Source organism: Glycine max, chromosome 2 (genome assembly GCF_000004515.6).
Source record: "Glycine max cultivar Williams 82 chromosome 2, Glycine_max_v4.0, whole genome shotgun sequence".
NCBI classification, from domain to species: Eukaryota; Viridiplantae; Streptophyta; class Magnoliopsida; order Fabales; family Fabaceae; genus Glycine; species Glycine max.
Window position 1 is genome coordinate 7883528 of NC_016089.4, and position 13308 is coordinate 7896835.

At 31.5% G+C, this 13308-nt stretch overlaps 2 protein-coding genes across 16 annotated transcripts; one reads left to right on the top strand and one right to left on the bottom strand.

The window, feature by feature from the left end:
- Positions 1–1420: 1420 nt before the first annotated feature.
- Positions 1421–7331, bottom strand: LOC100776126 (protein DETOXIFICATION 1). Of its 14 annotated transcripts, none has more exons than XM_041011725.1 (9): positions 7313–7331; positions 6583–6703; positions 6287–6511; positions 3435–3979; positions 3162–3323; positions 3014–3070; positions 2684–2922; positions 1937–2142; positions 1421–1818 (listed from the first exon to the last, which is right to left on the bottom strand). In XM_041011725.1, the coding sequence occupies exons 3-9, from the start codon at positions 6500–6502 to the stop codon at positions 1741–1743; spliced, it is 1503 nt and encodes a 500-aa protein (XP_040867659.1). In that variant the 5' UTR covers positions 6503–6511; positions 6583–6703; positions 7313–7331; the 3' UTR covers positions 1421–1740. The 14 variants fall into 14 exon arrangements, with proteins under 14 accessions (XP_040867659.1, XP_040867668.1, XP_040867661.1 ...); XM_041011734.1 differs by having other exon boundaries at positions 6287–6504; positions 7313–7330; XM_041011727.1 differs by lacking the exon at positions 7313–7331 and adding an exon at positions 7016–7175 and having other exon boundaries at positions 6287–6504.
- A 2405-nt stretch (positions 7332–9736) lies between these two features.
- LOC100526968 (histone-lysine N-methyltransferase SETD1B) lies at positions 9737–13011 on the top strand. 2 transcript variants are annotated; one of them, XM_006574782.4, is made up of 8 exons: positions 9737–9986; positions 10154–10350; positions 10573–10623; positions 11028–11105; positions 11190–11263; positions 12317–12430; positions 12498–12557; positions 12648–13011. In XM_006574782.4, exons 2-8 carry the CDS (start codon positions 10173–10175, stop codon positions 12714–12716), a joined length of 624 nt encoding a protein of 207 aa, XP_006574845.1. In that variant the 5' UTR covers positions 9737–9986; positions 10154–10172; the 3' UTR covers positions 12717–13011. The 2 variants fall into 2 exon arrangements, with proteins under 2 accessions (XP_006574845.1, XP_003518637.1); XM_003518589.5 differs by having other exon boundaries at positions 9754–9986; positions 11028–11263.
- Positions 13012–13308: the final 297 nt, after the last annotated feature.

Below are 13308 nucleotides of genomic sequence, written 5' to 3' on the forward strand. Positions count from 1 at the left end.
GTAACTATAATAATATTTAATGGTTCTCCATATAAAATAACATTATCTGTCATCTTAAGTAACACATGGCTTGGAAAGAGTTTCTTAGCTTAATGAATATCTTTGATATGAATTTAAGGAAAAAGATGATACAAGCTCTGTTGAAGAACAAAATGAAAGGAAAACTCATTTATGTTTCTTACTTTCTATTAATTTGGGAAATGACGGGGATGTTGGAGGAGGGCAGTGAAGGTGTTTGGAGGAGGGTTCTTACCTTGGCAGAGAGACCATAAGAGTGAGGTATGTGAGCACGAGAGAAAGAGGGGAATGAAAACGAGTAGAGCCAGAGTGAAAATAAAAATTGAAGGCACATTCGCAACGGGTCCAGTAAAAAATGAGATGTTGAGTATCCCATTTTAACAACGGTTTTGAAAAAAATAATTTATATTTGAAAATATGTTTTTAAGACAATTTCGTGAGAATCATCATTGAACAATTATGATTATTTACAAAAATATCATTCAGTTTTTGGAACCGTCCCTCTTGTAGAACCGTCCTTAATGTAGTGTCCTAGAAGAACTTGCATTGTATGTAATAGTGAAAAATATTAAATTTTAAATATGTTAATAGGCAAATTAAAATATTTTACTCATTAGTTCAATTCAAATAAAATTGTTTACAAACAAGCTAAATTGGTTGGAGTTAATTAATTTTTTTTCTTTTTTAAAAAATCAACTCAAACTAACCTATTTAAATTTGATTGAATTATGTGATGCAACTTCCAACATCTACATACACCCCTGTACTTGTGGGCTTGAAGTTAAGAAGTTACTCATCAAATTTCTTTTATGAATAGCCCAAACTGATCAGTAGCTATTTGATACTTTAAAATAGTTGAAAATATAAAAATAAGTAGCTATTTCTTACAAGAAAATTGAAAATTCAGTATAAGACGTACATCTACAAGTTTGAAAATGAAAACTCAAATTTATATTAGAGAAGTTGATTAAAATACTGTGCAAACAATAATTATCTCACCATAAAAAGTAAGGGTGTTTTTAAAGAGAAATTGAAATGTATAGTTGAAAAATATTGTTGACCTAAATAAAATTTTCTTTTTTAACAATATTTTTAGTTTTGTTGTTTTAACCATTGTTTTAAGTTTTCTGTTTAACATATTTGTCAATCAATAAATATTTAAAGAACAAAAAGAAATATTTAAAGGAGTAAGAGAAAAAAGAATAAAACACCAAAGCAGGTCATTTTTAAAGTTAATCAATGTATATTATATGCCAAATACCTCTGATGAGTTGGATTTAGAAATGCCACCATCTTCCATAATTTATTTGGATGAGTCCAATCATGTTTCACGAGTTAAAATAGCTTACTATGGATAAGATCGGTCGCCATTCCTACTGGGTATCATATAGCAGACATATAATTAACCAATGTGAACTTGCGCCCATAGTTTTAATAATCTCTAATTGGAGTTGATCCAGCATTTTGACCAAATTAGAATAATATAATAAAACAGTCATGCATGGACACTCCATTATTACAAACACTCCATTATTTTTCTTGTAACATTTATATTATCTGTTACTTATTTCTTTGCTTTCATTTATTTCTTTGGCTCTCTAGATGTTGACGTAGGTGTCTCGTAACATTTCTTTGCGAAACCATAGTTTGGTGACTTATTTCCTACGGAAAATCAAAATTATATATCTATGTCTATGTGAGACACAGCTGACCAAACTAGCTTTAAGCACTCGTCATGTGATATGATCCATTTACGTCTGGTGGTTTAGCATCAAATACTCTTTCCCTTGCCATAATTGCCTACAAAAATTGCACAAATCCGACACCTAATTAACACCAAACATACAATATTTCTACATTGCAAAAAAGAAAGCATATTGGATAATTAAGGATAGTGTCAAATTTATCAATTGTGAACCTGTTTTTTCCAGTTGGTAAGAGCAGTAATAAGGGAAAGGAGAATCGATTGGACAATGGAGCCAGTGACAATTCCAATCCAGAGGCCCTTTGCTCTGAAATGTGCAACAAAGCCAAGTAGGATACCCACAGGAATTCCTACCAGATAAAACGCTCCCAGATTGACATAGGCTCCTAGATGTTGCCACCCACTTCCTCTAGCAACCCCTGATTATTTTATCTATTTACTTATTTATTTTCGTTGCAGGTTAGCAAAATAATAATGATAGTTACTGACAAAATATAACACACCAAATGCATTGGTAACACATTTTCTAACGTTATCTTTTTAACAAACCCGCTTTTGAAATTTAGGTGACTCCATCCTAACAATTTAGAAATGTTGATAACATATTTTTTAACACTTATTTTTTTAACAAATTCTTTCTTACTAGTTAAAATTTAAACCACTCCAAACAATTTAGGAATGTTACCCCCATCAAATAAAGAATGTGACTTACAACATATTTAGTGAGATGAATTTTACTCTAATGATTATGGGAGAGGCTGCGTCTGTTAAAAGTATCAAAGAGTGGTGCATTTCTTCTAGTTTAACCAAAAAAGAGTGTATTTCTAGCAATTTTTTGTTCTTGTTAGCTTTATTTTACTATGCAGCATTCAAGAGTAACCTAGTTGGTTGAAAGCACCAACGTACAATTTAATTTTCAAAAAGCAACAAGCAAAAAAAGAATAGGAGAGAATAATTAACCTGAAAGAACTCCTTGTAAGCTGTCAGTAAAAATAGAGAGACAGAGCAGAGGGATCATAACAGCCACATAATGAACAACCATACGGTCATCACTATAGGCATAACCCAAGATATGTCTGCAGCCGAATAGTGTTGCACTTACAATGAAACCCTCTGTGACTGCAAGGAACATCGTTGCAGAAACAGCCACATGAACTGCTTGTGGATTCCCAGCTCCTAATTCATTCGAAACTCTAGTGCTATCACATAGTATTAATTAATGTGTCACTTTTTACTATTAGCAAATGGAAAAAAAAATTACCATATAGTTTGATTAAGTAAGAAACAAACCTAGCAGCAGCCCCAAACCCATAAGGTATGGTGAAATGCAACGTAGAGATTGTTAAGCTGGCAATATTAAAAAAAAAAAAAAAAGTGGTTAATTTCGTTTTCATCTAAATAAAGATGGGCTTTCTTCAAATATCAAATTAAGCATTACCATATAGATAGGACTGATGTCTCCAACTTTGGGTTTGGAAAAAGTCCAGCTAACAAAACAAGTATCTCGCAGGCCCACCACTTAAGACTGTATGACAGATAAGTGACCATGTTGGCCAAATCATTATGATCGTGTTGCAAAATCTTCTCAAAATACTCAAGACTTTTTTTTTTTGTATTGGCAGAAATAAAAAATAGTATAAGGAGATTTATTTTAATTAATAAAATATTCTTAAAAAAAAGTGTATGGATAGCAAAGCGAGAGAATAGTTACCAAACCATGACTGCTGCTGGGACAGCAAAGCGAAAGAACTCTCCAACACCAACCAAAGCATTCTTGGAGAAAGAGATGCGTGTTTTCTCACAAGCAGAGGAATACCTCACAAAGGACAAAAGCATTATCACATTAAACCAAACGCAAAGGCTGAAGGAGATTGCGGCACCAACATGTCCCAACCCCAGTTTAAAAACAAGGGTCCAACATGTTACTACGTGGAAGCACAAAGCTATAGCGGAGGTTAGAATCATGGGAGAAATCAAACTCTGGGTCTGGAAAAATCGTGTTAGAGGTTTGAGAATTGCGGAACCAAATAGAGCAGGTATTAGCCAAATGGCATATTTACGAACTTCAAGGGATATTGTTGGGTCTTGGCCTAATAGAGTTAATATTTTGTCATTGAAAATCCATAGAATTGTGATCGGGAAACAAACCAAAGAAAGGGATATTATGGCAGTGTAAGTATATAGTCCAAATTTTTCATATTGCCCTGCCCCGAAAGCTTGGCCACATAAAGTTTCCAATCCACCAGCCATCCCTGACTGCAATATTGACATAAATAGAAGTCATGAGTCATATTTCAAACAATTTGGTTTTACAAATTTCACATAAGATTGCTCCATAATACTATTTCTTATGAACACATTTTCCCTTGAAACGTCTTTTGTTATTTTGTGACAAAAAAAAGAGAGTTGTTATTGTACTCAGAGAAATCTAAAGGCTTTAGTATAGTTGTTTTTTGGGTCAATAGTTAAATGAATTTGAGTACACCAAGAGAAAGAATCAAGGAGGGAAAGAGTTTCTCTATTAGTAGAATAATATCTTTAAATTTTTAAGAGTACTATAGAATTTCTCAAAAAAAAAAAATAATTGATCAAGTTGATTATGTCATATAAAAAAATTTAAGAATACTTGCTCAATTCGAAAACTCTTTTTCGAAGAGAATTCGTCCAAAACATCTAAATCGTTGATTCGAAGGTAACAAAAGGAGAAAAAAATAGATAAACAAAAATATATTTGGATTTTAGATTCTCATTTTTTTCTCTCTTTTTCTCTTATTAAAAATCATAAATATGTTAATCATACAGGTTTGGATGATGCTGAAAAGAATTCACTTGATAATGATTGTCATCATCAAAAAGGTGGAGAATGTAAATATATGAATACAGGGTTTTAGTGATGCCAAAAGTATAATCAAATAAGATTGCTTCAACAAACATTCAAAGATTAAGCATTGCTTCAAGATTAATTCAAGATTAAGCATACAAGATCAAGAAAAAGATAAGGTCTCAAAGAATCTCACTAGTTGATAAGCTTTTGTCTCAAACACATTGTTTCCAATAAATCAAGACACTGGTAATCTATTACCAGACAGTGTAATTGATTACCAGAAAACAAGTTTGCAAATTAGCTTTTAAAAAGGATTTTAAAATTTGAATTTAAAAGTTATAATCGATTACTATTGGTGTGTAATCGATTACCAGTAACGGAACTCCTTAAATTCAATTTAAAAAGTCATGACCCATCAAAATGTAACTGTGCAATTGATTACGAGTATCCTGTAATCGATTACCAATGAGAAAATTTCAGAAAAACTTTTTGAAAAGACACATATCTTCAAATCATTTTGCAAAGGCACGATGAGCCTATATAAATGTGTGTTTGACTTCAAAAAGTAAGAGAGAAATATTCTAAGAGAACTTAATTGTTAAATGTTCTCTCAACAACTATTGGACAAACACTTACAAATCTATTGAGAATTTATCCAAGAACTTCAATTTGTATTATCATCTCTAAAAGAGAGAAATTTCTCTAGAATCTTCAATTTGTATCATCTACTCTAAAGGAGAGAAATCTTTCTATTCATCTCAGAAACTCAGTTGTAATCAAGAGACTGATTGTCTCTTGGACTTTGAGAATTGTAATCAAGAGACTGATTGTCTCTTGGAGAATCTTAAACACAAGGGTGAGGGATCCTAAGGTGTGTTCAAAGTCTATAAAGGATTTACAGAGATAGTAGAAAATCTTAAGTGAATTGCTTGAGGACTGGACGTAGGCACGGGAAGTGGCCGAACCAGTATAAATCAAGTTTGCAATTTTCTGTTCCCTCATCTTATTTATTTTATTGCAATCAATTTTATCTTGCACGTTTAAAAATCATTATTAAATTGATTGTTGCTTCTTCTTTTGAATTTTGAGCCTATCATTTAAAAGGAGATTAAAAGTTTGTTAGTGAAAAATTTTGTAAGACTTAATTCACTCCCTCTTAAGTTATTGAGGCTACTTGTCCAACAAAATCATATGAAAAAAATAGAGATTTTGTTACTACTATTTTTTTTTATCCTTTTAAGAAAATTGTAATGAAAGAATATAAGTCCAAAAAACTAATGATAAAATTTTTCATAGTTCCAAAAAATATTTGTTTCAAGAATATGAAAGAAAATTAAATAATTTCAAATTCTCTTATTGATCCTATATTTATTTGATGAAAAATATTAAATATTATTTATATTTTCAACATATTTAATGTACTTTTTTATTATTTTTTGATAAAATGTTAAGACAATTGGTAAAAGAATCATGTAAGAAGATATAGTCTTACACATGATTCATAAAAAACAATACAAAAGACAGCTTAAGATCATAATTTTTTTTAATGCAATAAGACACCAAAATTTTATCGTCATGTGTTCGTTTAACTTACCATTTGTTCAACCCGAATAGATTAATTGAGTAGAGCAAGATTGTTGACAAGCCTAAAAGTAATTAACAATGAATTTGTTTCTTTGAACAGGGTAATAAAAAAAATAGTAACAATGAATTAAAAATTAAATCAAAGGCCTACTTACCAAAACACTAAACCCAGAAACATTGGTGAGAGAGGTTGCAATAGCAACACTTGAAAGAGAGAGCTGGTTAAGATGGCCAACCATTACTAAGGACACCACTGGCAAAAGGTATTGTAACACACTTGAAACCGCCATTGGAGCTGCTATAGTACCCACCTTCTTCAGCTCTTCCCTCATTTTCATCCATCCCCACTTTCCTGTCGAACTTTCTTCCATCACTGCACCCTTTTATCATTTTTGTACGATCAATTTTTACTCTTTTATATCACTCACTTTCAAGTGTTATATATTATTACCTTTTCTTCTATATGTCGATCTTATCCTTCTTTGGCTCTGCCTCTACCTTTGTCCTCTTTTGTATCATCACAACTAAACACAACTTTGCGTTATCTTTTTCAGTCACCCACGCAACTATACCTTAATAAATAACAAGCAAATAAACATACAAACTAGTAACGACAATCTATACACATTTCAACAAAATATTAATGTAGATATTTTGAACGTACAACTTGCAATTTCTATTTCAGTTTAAGTTGCAGAACAAATGTTAAATGATTTTTAGACCGTAATTTTGTAAACATTCTATAACTTAAAGCAGTGTATATGTCAAAATTTAGAACATAATCATCCAATAGCAAATCAAAATATATTTGTACGCCATATTTATATAATGTATACCTAACAACTTGTATAATCAATGTATCAAAATATTTTATACAAACCTACATATATATTATTAAAAACTAAATCATAGACGGGATCAATCTGCAGATGCTTCATTGAGATTTGATATATATACATATACATACATATATATATCTGAGTGATTTATCTGATATTGAATGATTAATCTCTTTAAATTAAAATTTTGATTCGAATTGTATGGATTAAAAAAATATAATTTGAATGACAGAAATCTCTAAAGATGATGAATTAAATTTTCTGATGAAAAGTAGTTATTGATATTCCGTACAAATAAAATGATAAATATTAAAATATATTATATATGCCTTGACATGGTACATGAACCCTCTCTGATATGCATGAAGTAATAGCAACTGGTAGGACCTTCAGCTTCATGGACAGTCATCTCGATTTGATATGAATAACATTTTTTTATTGGGATCGATCAACTTGAATTATTAATCGTGATTTTAAATTGTGATGGGTTATTATGAAGCATTGCTAAAATGTGGGTAATCAAATAATAATAGAATACTTTTTCGCAAACAAAACAAAAAGGTCGTGTCCTTTATAGATAGTTTTCTGAAATATTCTCATACATTATTTTAATTGATATATAGGTTCAATGTAACAAAATCTTAATAAAAAAAAAACACACATCTTTATTTTAAGGATTCTTTAGTTTTCTGAAATATTCTCATACATTATTTTAATTGATATATAGGTTCAATGTAACAAAATCTTAATAAAAAAAAACACTTATCTTTATTTTAAGGATTCTTTGTCTAATAGCTCTTCCGAAACCTCACTTATATATACACTTAATTATTATAGAGATCGCTAAACACTGCAACTATGCAAGATATCCTCATGAGGATATTATTATTTTCTTAATTGAAAAATATTATTAATATACTAATTTCAATATTTTTCTAGTATAAAATATATTTAAATATATTATATTATTACGATTTATAATAAATAAAATTTTTGTTACTTCACTTATATACAAAAAGGAGATTTTAATCACTAATTCGGTTGTTAATTTTAAAATAGAAATACACATAGCGACTGCATTTTGGTCGGTCGCTATAATCTTGATATTACGACCAATACATCTTTAGTTGTTATCTTCAACTATATATCGATCGCTATTTTGGTGGTTAAAATACTTTCATTTTTTACATTTATAGCAATCGAAATAGTCATCGAAGTCTTCAGTGACCTTTATCTTTGGTTGCTAATTCAGTTGCTAACACAAGTTAGTCATCATTATCAAATTCGGTCGCAAATTCAATCGCGAGTTGCACCATTAACTGTATGACTGCTACTGCGATCGCTAACAGAGATTGAAGTTTTTGGGTCGCTAATTTCGATTACTAAATTGCATTTTTCTAGTGATGATCATCACTAACTTGGGGTTGACGTCTAGCTAACATATTAATTCTCTGTTTGAACTTTGAACTTTGAACGTAAAGCCAAACTCCACCATGGTAAATGATTAGCAAATAAAAATTAAATTCAAATATCATAAATGAATATTTATTTTTTAATTGATTGGTAAGATCACAGTAGTGATATAAGTAATAAAGTGAAAGTAAAATATAGTCTCTATAAATATTGTGATTTAACAACAAAGCAACAAATTAACTACTCGCTGATTTAGGAATAAAAGAATAGTTGATTTTGGATTTTTTATTACTTAAATGCAATTAACAAGTGTTAATTAGAAATTTAATTGTGTAAAAAAAATTAGAAATTTAATAGAGAAAAACGGTTAGGTGTCAGAATCCCCTTGGTTTTCTTTAAAGTAATCTCCTTCTCTTCTAATAAATCTTCTTTTGTTATATATTTTACTTCTAATTTATCTAAATTAGTTTAATCCTAATTCTTTTATGTACCTAATATATTAGGAAAGATTGATTAAAAACATTAAGAGAGAAATTTACCCATAAGCATACAACTTATTCTTATCCGTGGACTCAATAGATGGTTGTATAATGACACCAAAAACAAAATAAAAATAGATGGTTGTATTATGCGATTTGTGTACCTAGGGATAAGAATAGGTTGTACCTAATCCTTTAGGCAAACAAGAATGCTTATAAGCATTATTTTAAGAGAATTTTTTTTTTACCTAGAAGCATACAACATATTCTTATCCCTATAATTTTGTTGTTACCATTGCAGCACGAATCTTCTGTAAGCATTCGGTGCTTCTACCATCACTAATGCTTAATTTTATTTGTGGGCCCGTAAAAATAATTTAATAAATAAATTATCATGTAAGGAAGTGAAATTACAGATGGGACCCATTTACTAAATTTTCTACAGGTGCTAGATTGAAGGAATTGGTTCTTAGAAGATGCTTAAGTTGAAAAAAAGTAAAAATGAGTAGTGTGTATAAATGAATCCACTTGAGAACTCAACCGAGAGATGCTGGATTGGAGATGGCCCACCCCCCTTCTTTCTCTCGCCTTCACCCCTTCCCCTCTCGCACTCCTCATATCAGCACCCTCATCTTCTCATTTCTGTCTTTCCAAAGCCATTTCAAACCATCTTGATCTTCCATTTGTTTTTTCTTTTCACAAATGGTAATAATTGTAATGTAATTATATATATATATATATATATATATATATATATATATATATATCATGGGAAATATTTTTCATAATGCACTAATTATTTTTATACATCACAGAAACTAGTTTCCATAAAATTTTTTTTATTATACTTGTCACTTGGGACCCATTTATATTTTTTTATAATATTAATTTCTAAAAAGAAACATCTTTGTCAAAAAATAAAAAATAAAAAAAGATGCAGGTTGTGGAAAGGAGAGAAAAGAGGTGCAAAAGCAACCGCCATCTAAGTGGGTTGGGTCTATGAAGCCCAAAAAAATAACAAGTTCAATTGCCCATTGTCCCTATCGAACCCTTTCGTTTGGTCGCCACTTCGGAACGCGTGTTGGTCTGCCACTTCTCATTCTCGCCGTCGCTGCCAAGTTCATGTAAGCTCTCTCTCTCTCTCTCTCTTCGCAGCTTCATTGATTCATTGGTCTATGCACCTATTGCATGCGTTTGTTACCCGTTAAGTGTCATTACAGACTACAGAGTGGACGAGTTTAACGGTTTCGAAGTAGTATTGTTTACGGAATCACGTGTTTTGTTGCCGCAGTTAGGTTTCGCGACACAAAATGATAAAGAGGAGGTTCTTCAAGCTCGATCACGGTGATCGAGAGGCCTCCGATCCGTCTTCTTCTTCTTCGGACTCCGAGCTTGAAGCCGTAGCTGAAACCTCTGAAGAAGAATCAGAGGAAGATGCAATAGCAGAAGTGAAACCGAATGATGATGAAGCTGGCTCAAATTCTTCTGGTTGGTTTGTTCACATTTTGTTAACTGTGTTTTATTGCTCTCTCTAAAATGTGTTCAGTGTTATTAGCCCTTGCCTCTGCCTGGGATAGAATTGCATTAGCTGATTATGGAATCATGCAGAGTTCAATATTTGAACAACAGATATTAGTTCTTATTTATAATGGTGTTTGTTATTTATTAATGCTACTCACTTTTTTAAATTTTGTATTTTGGCACATTCAGGGTATGCAAGTGAGGATAGTTCTGCGAATGATGTTGATGTCAACTCAGCAGGTAGGGTTTGCTTGTACACACTAACACAGAATTGTTTACTTCTATCTGTGAGGAAATATGCTATGCAAATGTCCTCTTTCAGCTTATTGATATTTCAATAATCAATATTATAATTATAAATGGCATAATTGTCCCTTTAACTCTATTAAATTAATTAAATGAATAACTCTTTCAGATGATTTAGTTTTCCACTAGGGTTTGATGGTGCTTGAGACTTAAGTCTTGAACTTTTGGTCTTTTGCACTCGTTCAAAATTCTTTTATCATCTTACTTCCGTATGTCAATTAGATGTCTACTTCTAGGATAATAGCTTCCTTTGTATTGGTTATTTCTGTAACCTGCGTGTACCTATTCCTTAGAAAAAAATTCCTTTCTTGATTGTTTTAACATTGATGTAACATCAGGTCTGCTATTTAGTGAAGATGATGCTGGAGCTATAAACGAAAGACAAATGCTTATTAACAGAGAGTTGCTGAGTAAAGGTGATACCGAAAAGTCTAATGTCTTGGCTGAAAAGAAATCCTTACCGACAGATTTGCCATCCCATGTCTTAAAATGCAAATCAGTATTTAAGTGCAGGCTGTGTCCCCGGATTATCTGTTTATCTGAGGAAACTTTGCGGGATCATCTGCAATCAAAGGTAATGTGCCTTTTCTTTTGGTGGCTTATTATGCTTAAGCAACAGCTTTTACTATTCATTGTTATTCTTTAGTTTTGAGAAGTAATCCATAAACTCCTATCTTATTTATTCTTCCCAAAATCTATCAATTATTGCATACATTTGGCTGGAAATTAGTCCTGGGTTTGAACTTTGAAATGGGAAAGGATTAGGAATATACAACAATAAGTTTAAAGCTATTTACGTACTCTGGGATAGGACTAGCACACTTTGGGATTCTCCTACTCATTGCTACAATTTTTTATATGATCCCTTTCTTTAAGAACAAAAGTTGTTCACTCATTGAGTGTATGGCCGATATAAGGATGCTGATATATATTGGTGGCAACAAGTTTAGATTAGTAATAATAAAAAGAGGACAAATGTTAGTGAGAAGGGAAATTATGATGGGACTCTTTTAAGTGATAGACATTTGACAGTGTATAACTTGGGTCAATATGACATGGATTCTCTGCAAAGGATGTGGTGAATGTAAGTGTAACCCCCAGATTGGTTGACTACAAAAATGTATTTATAGAGCATTTCTTTTTTGTGGGTTGTAAGATTTGCCTTTCTAAATAGAAGAAAAGCAGGGGACGATACACAAATGAAACAATAGAAAGAAAACAGTCAAATCTTTTAGCTTTTCCTTGAAAGCTAGCATTTTTTTGGTTCTTGAAACCTATTAGGCTCTGTTCTTTACATTATTAATAATTAAAAATGTTAATAGTATTTTGCTCTTGCCTAATATACCAAATAACTCATTTTATAGTTTTGTTGTTCCCTCTGTAGAAGGACTTGCTTTTAGTTTGTGTTTGGTCAAAGTAATCTTTCATTCCTAACTAAATAAGGAAGACTTATTCCCTCTCCCACAAGGTCCTACTCAAGAGTCAAAGCATTAAGATGAAACTAACATTTCATTCAACTCTCAATAGTTTGATCAACTTGGACAGGACAACTATCAATTATTCAATTTTTCCTTATCATTGCGTAAAGCTTCTTATTCATGTAATGAGGACTTTGTTATTACTGTAGAGACATGCTCGATCTGAAAAACTACTTAGCGAAGGTAGACTGAAGGCTATCCTCAACAGTGATGGTGAAATTGAGAACCAAGAGATCTCAGAGATCCAAACTAAAGATTCGGAGGTTGGTTCTTCAACATGTTATTGAATTGAACACCCTTGGAAAACTAAATCATTTATGAACTTTTTAGGATGATGCGGAGAAGAATCACAAAGGGAAGAAGCAGCATAAAAAGAGATTGAGAAAGAAGGTAAAGAACACTGGTATTTCATTTATAAGGAAGATTTTAAATTGAAAATTTGAAACTGTAAGGTTTATGATTTATTTTTTTGAATGGCAGAAAAGAGACAAAGCAAGCGCAAGGAAAATGCTGTCAACGAAAGAGCCAGGCAAGAGGAGAAAGAAATGACAACTCTAATGGTATTTGGCATTTTGTAGAGCAAATTTTTCCGCCACTACCACTTGCCTTCGTGTGCAAAGCCTGCGTAGTCTGATATATATGCTATACTGATGACACTTTTTGAGCAGTCCCCCGTTCCCCTTCTGTTCAATATTTTCCTTTTTTTTTATTTGTTCAACATTGCCCTCTGCTTCCTACAGTTTCTGAGAGTATTATTATTTTTCCCTTTTCCCTTAGCATACTAATGTAACCGACATCAAAATTTCCTTGTAAAAGACTTGCCTAGTAAAGTTTATTTAAATTATATGAGGTTTAATTTTGCTGTGCTTTGGTCATAAAATGAACTATATGACATATTGAACACTAACTGTGATCCCATGCCACGTAAGAATGTAATGCTAACGGTAAGCATTTTATGAACAATTTGATAAAGAAAAATATAAGGTGAGATTTAAGGTGGATTGACGTTCAATGGTGTGTAGAAATACAATCGTTCAATCATTAAAGAAATTTGGCTATCAAAATTATAATTTAGGAAGTTCAAAATGAGACTAACATGTCATTTTATCATTTAGATGGATTTGACCCGACTAGAAAAAAA

Coding starts and splice junctions, on each gene's coding strand:
- LOC100526968 (XM_003518589.5), top strand. CDS start 10,173: ATGATAAAGAGGAGGTTCTTCAAGCTCGATCACGGTGATCGAGAGGCC. Junction 10,351..10,572: donor AGCTGGCTCAAATTCTTCTG/GTTGGTTTGTTC, acceptor TGGCACATTCAG/GGTATGCAAGTGAGGATAGT. Junction 12,558..12,647: donor AAAAGAGATTGAGAAAGAAG/GTAAAGAACACT, acceptor TTTGAATGGCAG/AAAAGAGACAAAGCAAGCGC.
- LOC100776126 (XM_041011725.1), bottom strand. CDS start 6,502: ATGGAAGAAAGTTCGACAGGAAAGTGGGGATGGATGAAAATGAGGGAA. Junction 3,980..6,286: donor TTTCTGGGTTTAGTGTTTTG/GTAAGTAGGCCT, acceptor TCAATATTGCAG/TCAGGGATGGCTGGTGGATT. Junction 2,923..3,013: donor GGGTTTGGGGCTGCTGCTAG/GTTTGTTTCTTA, acceptor ACTATGTGATAG/CACTAGAGTTTCGAATGAAT.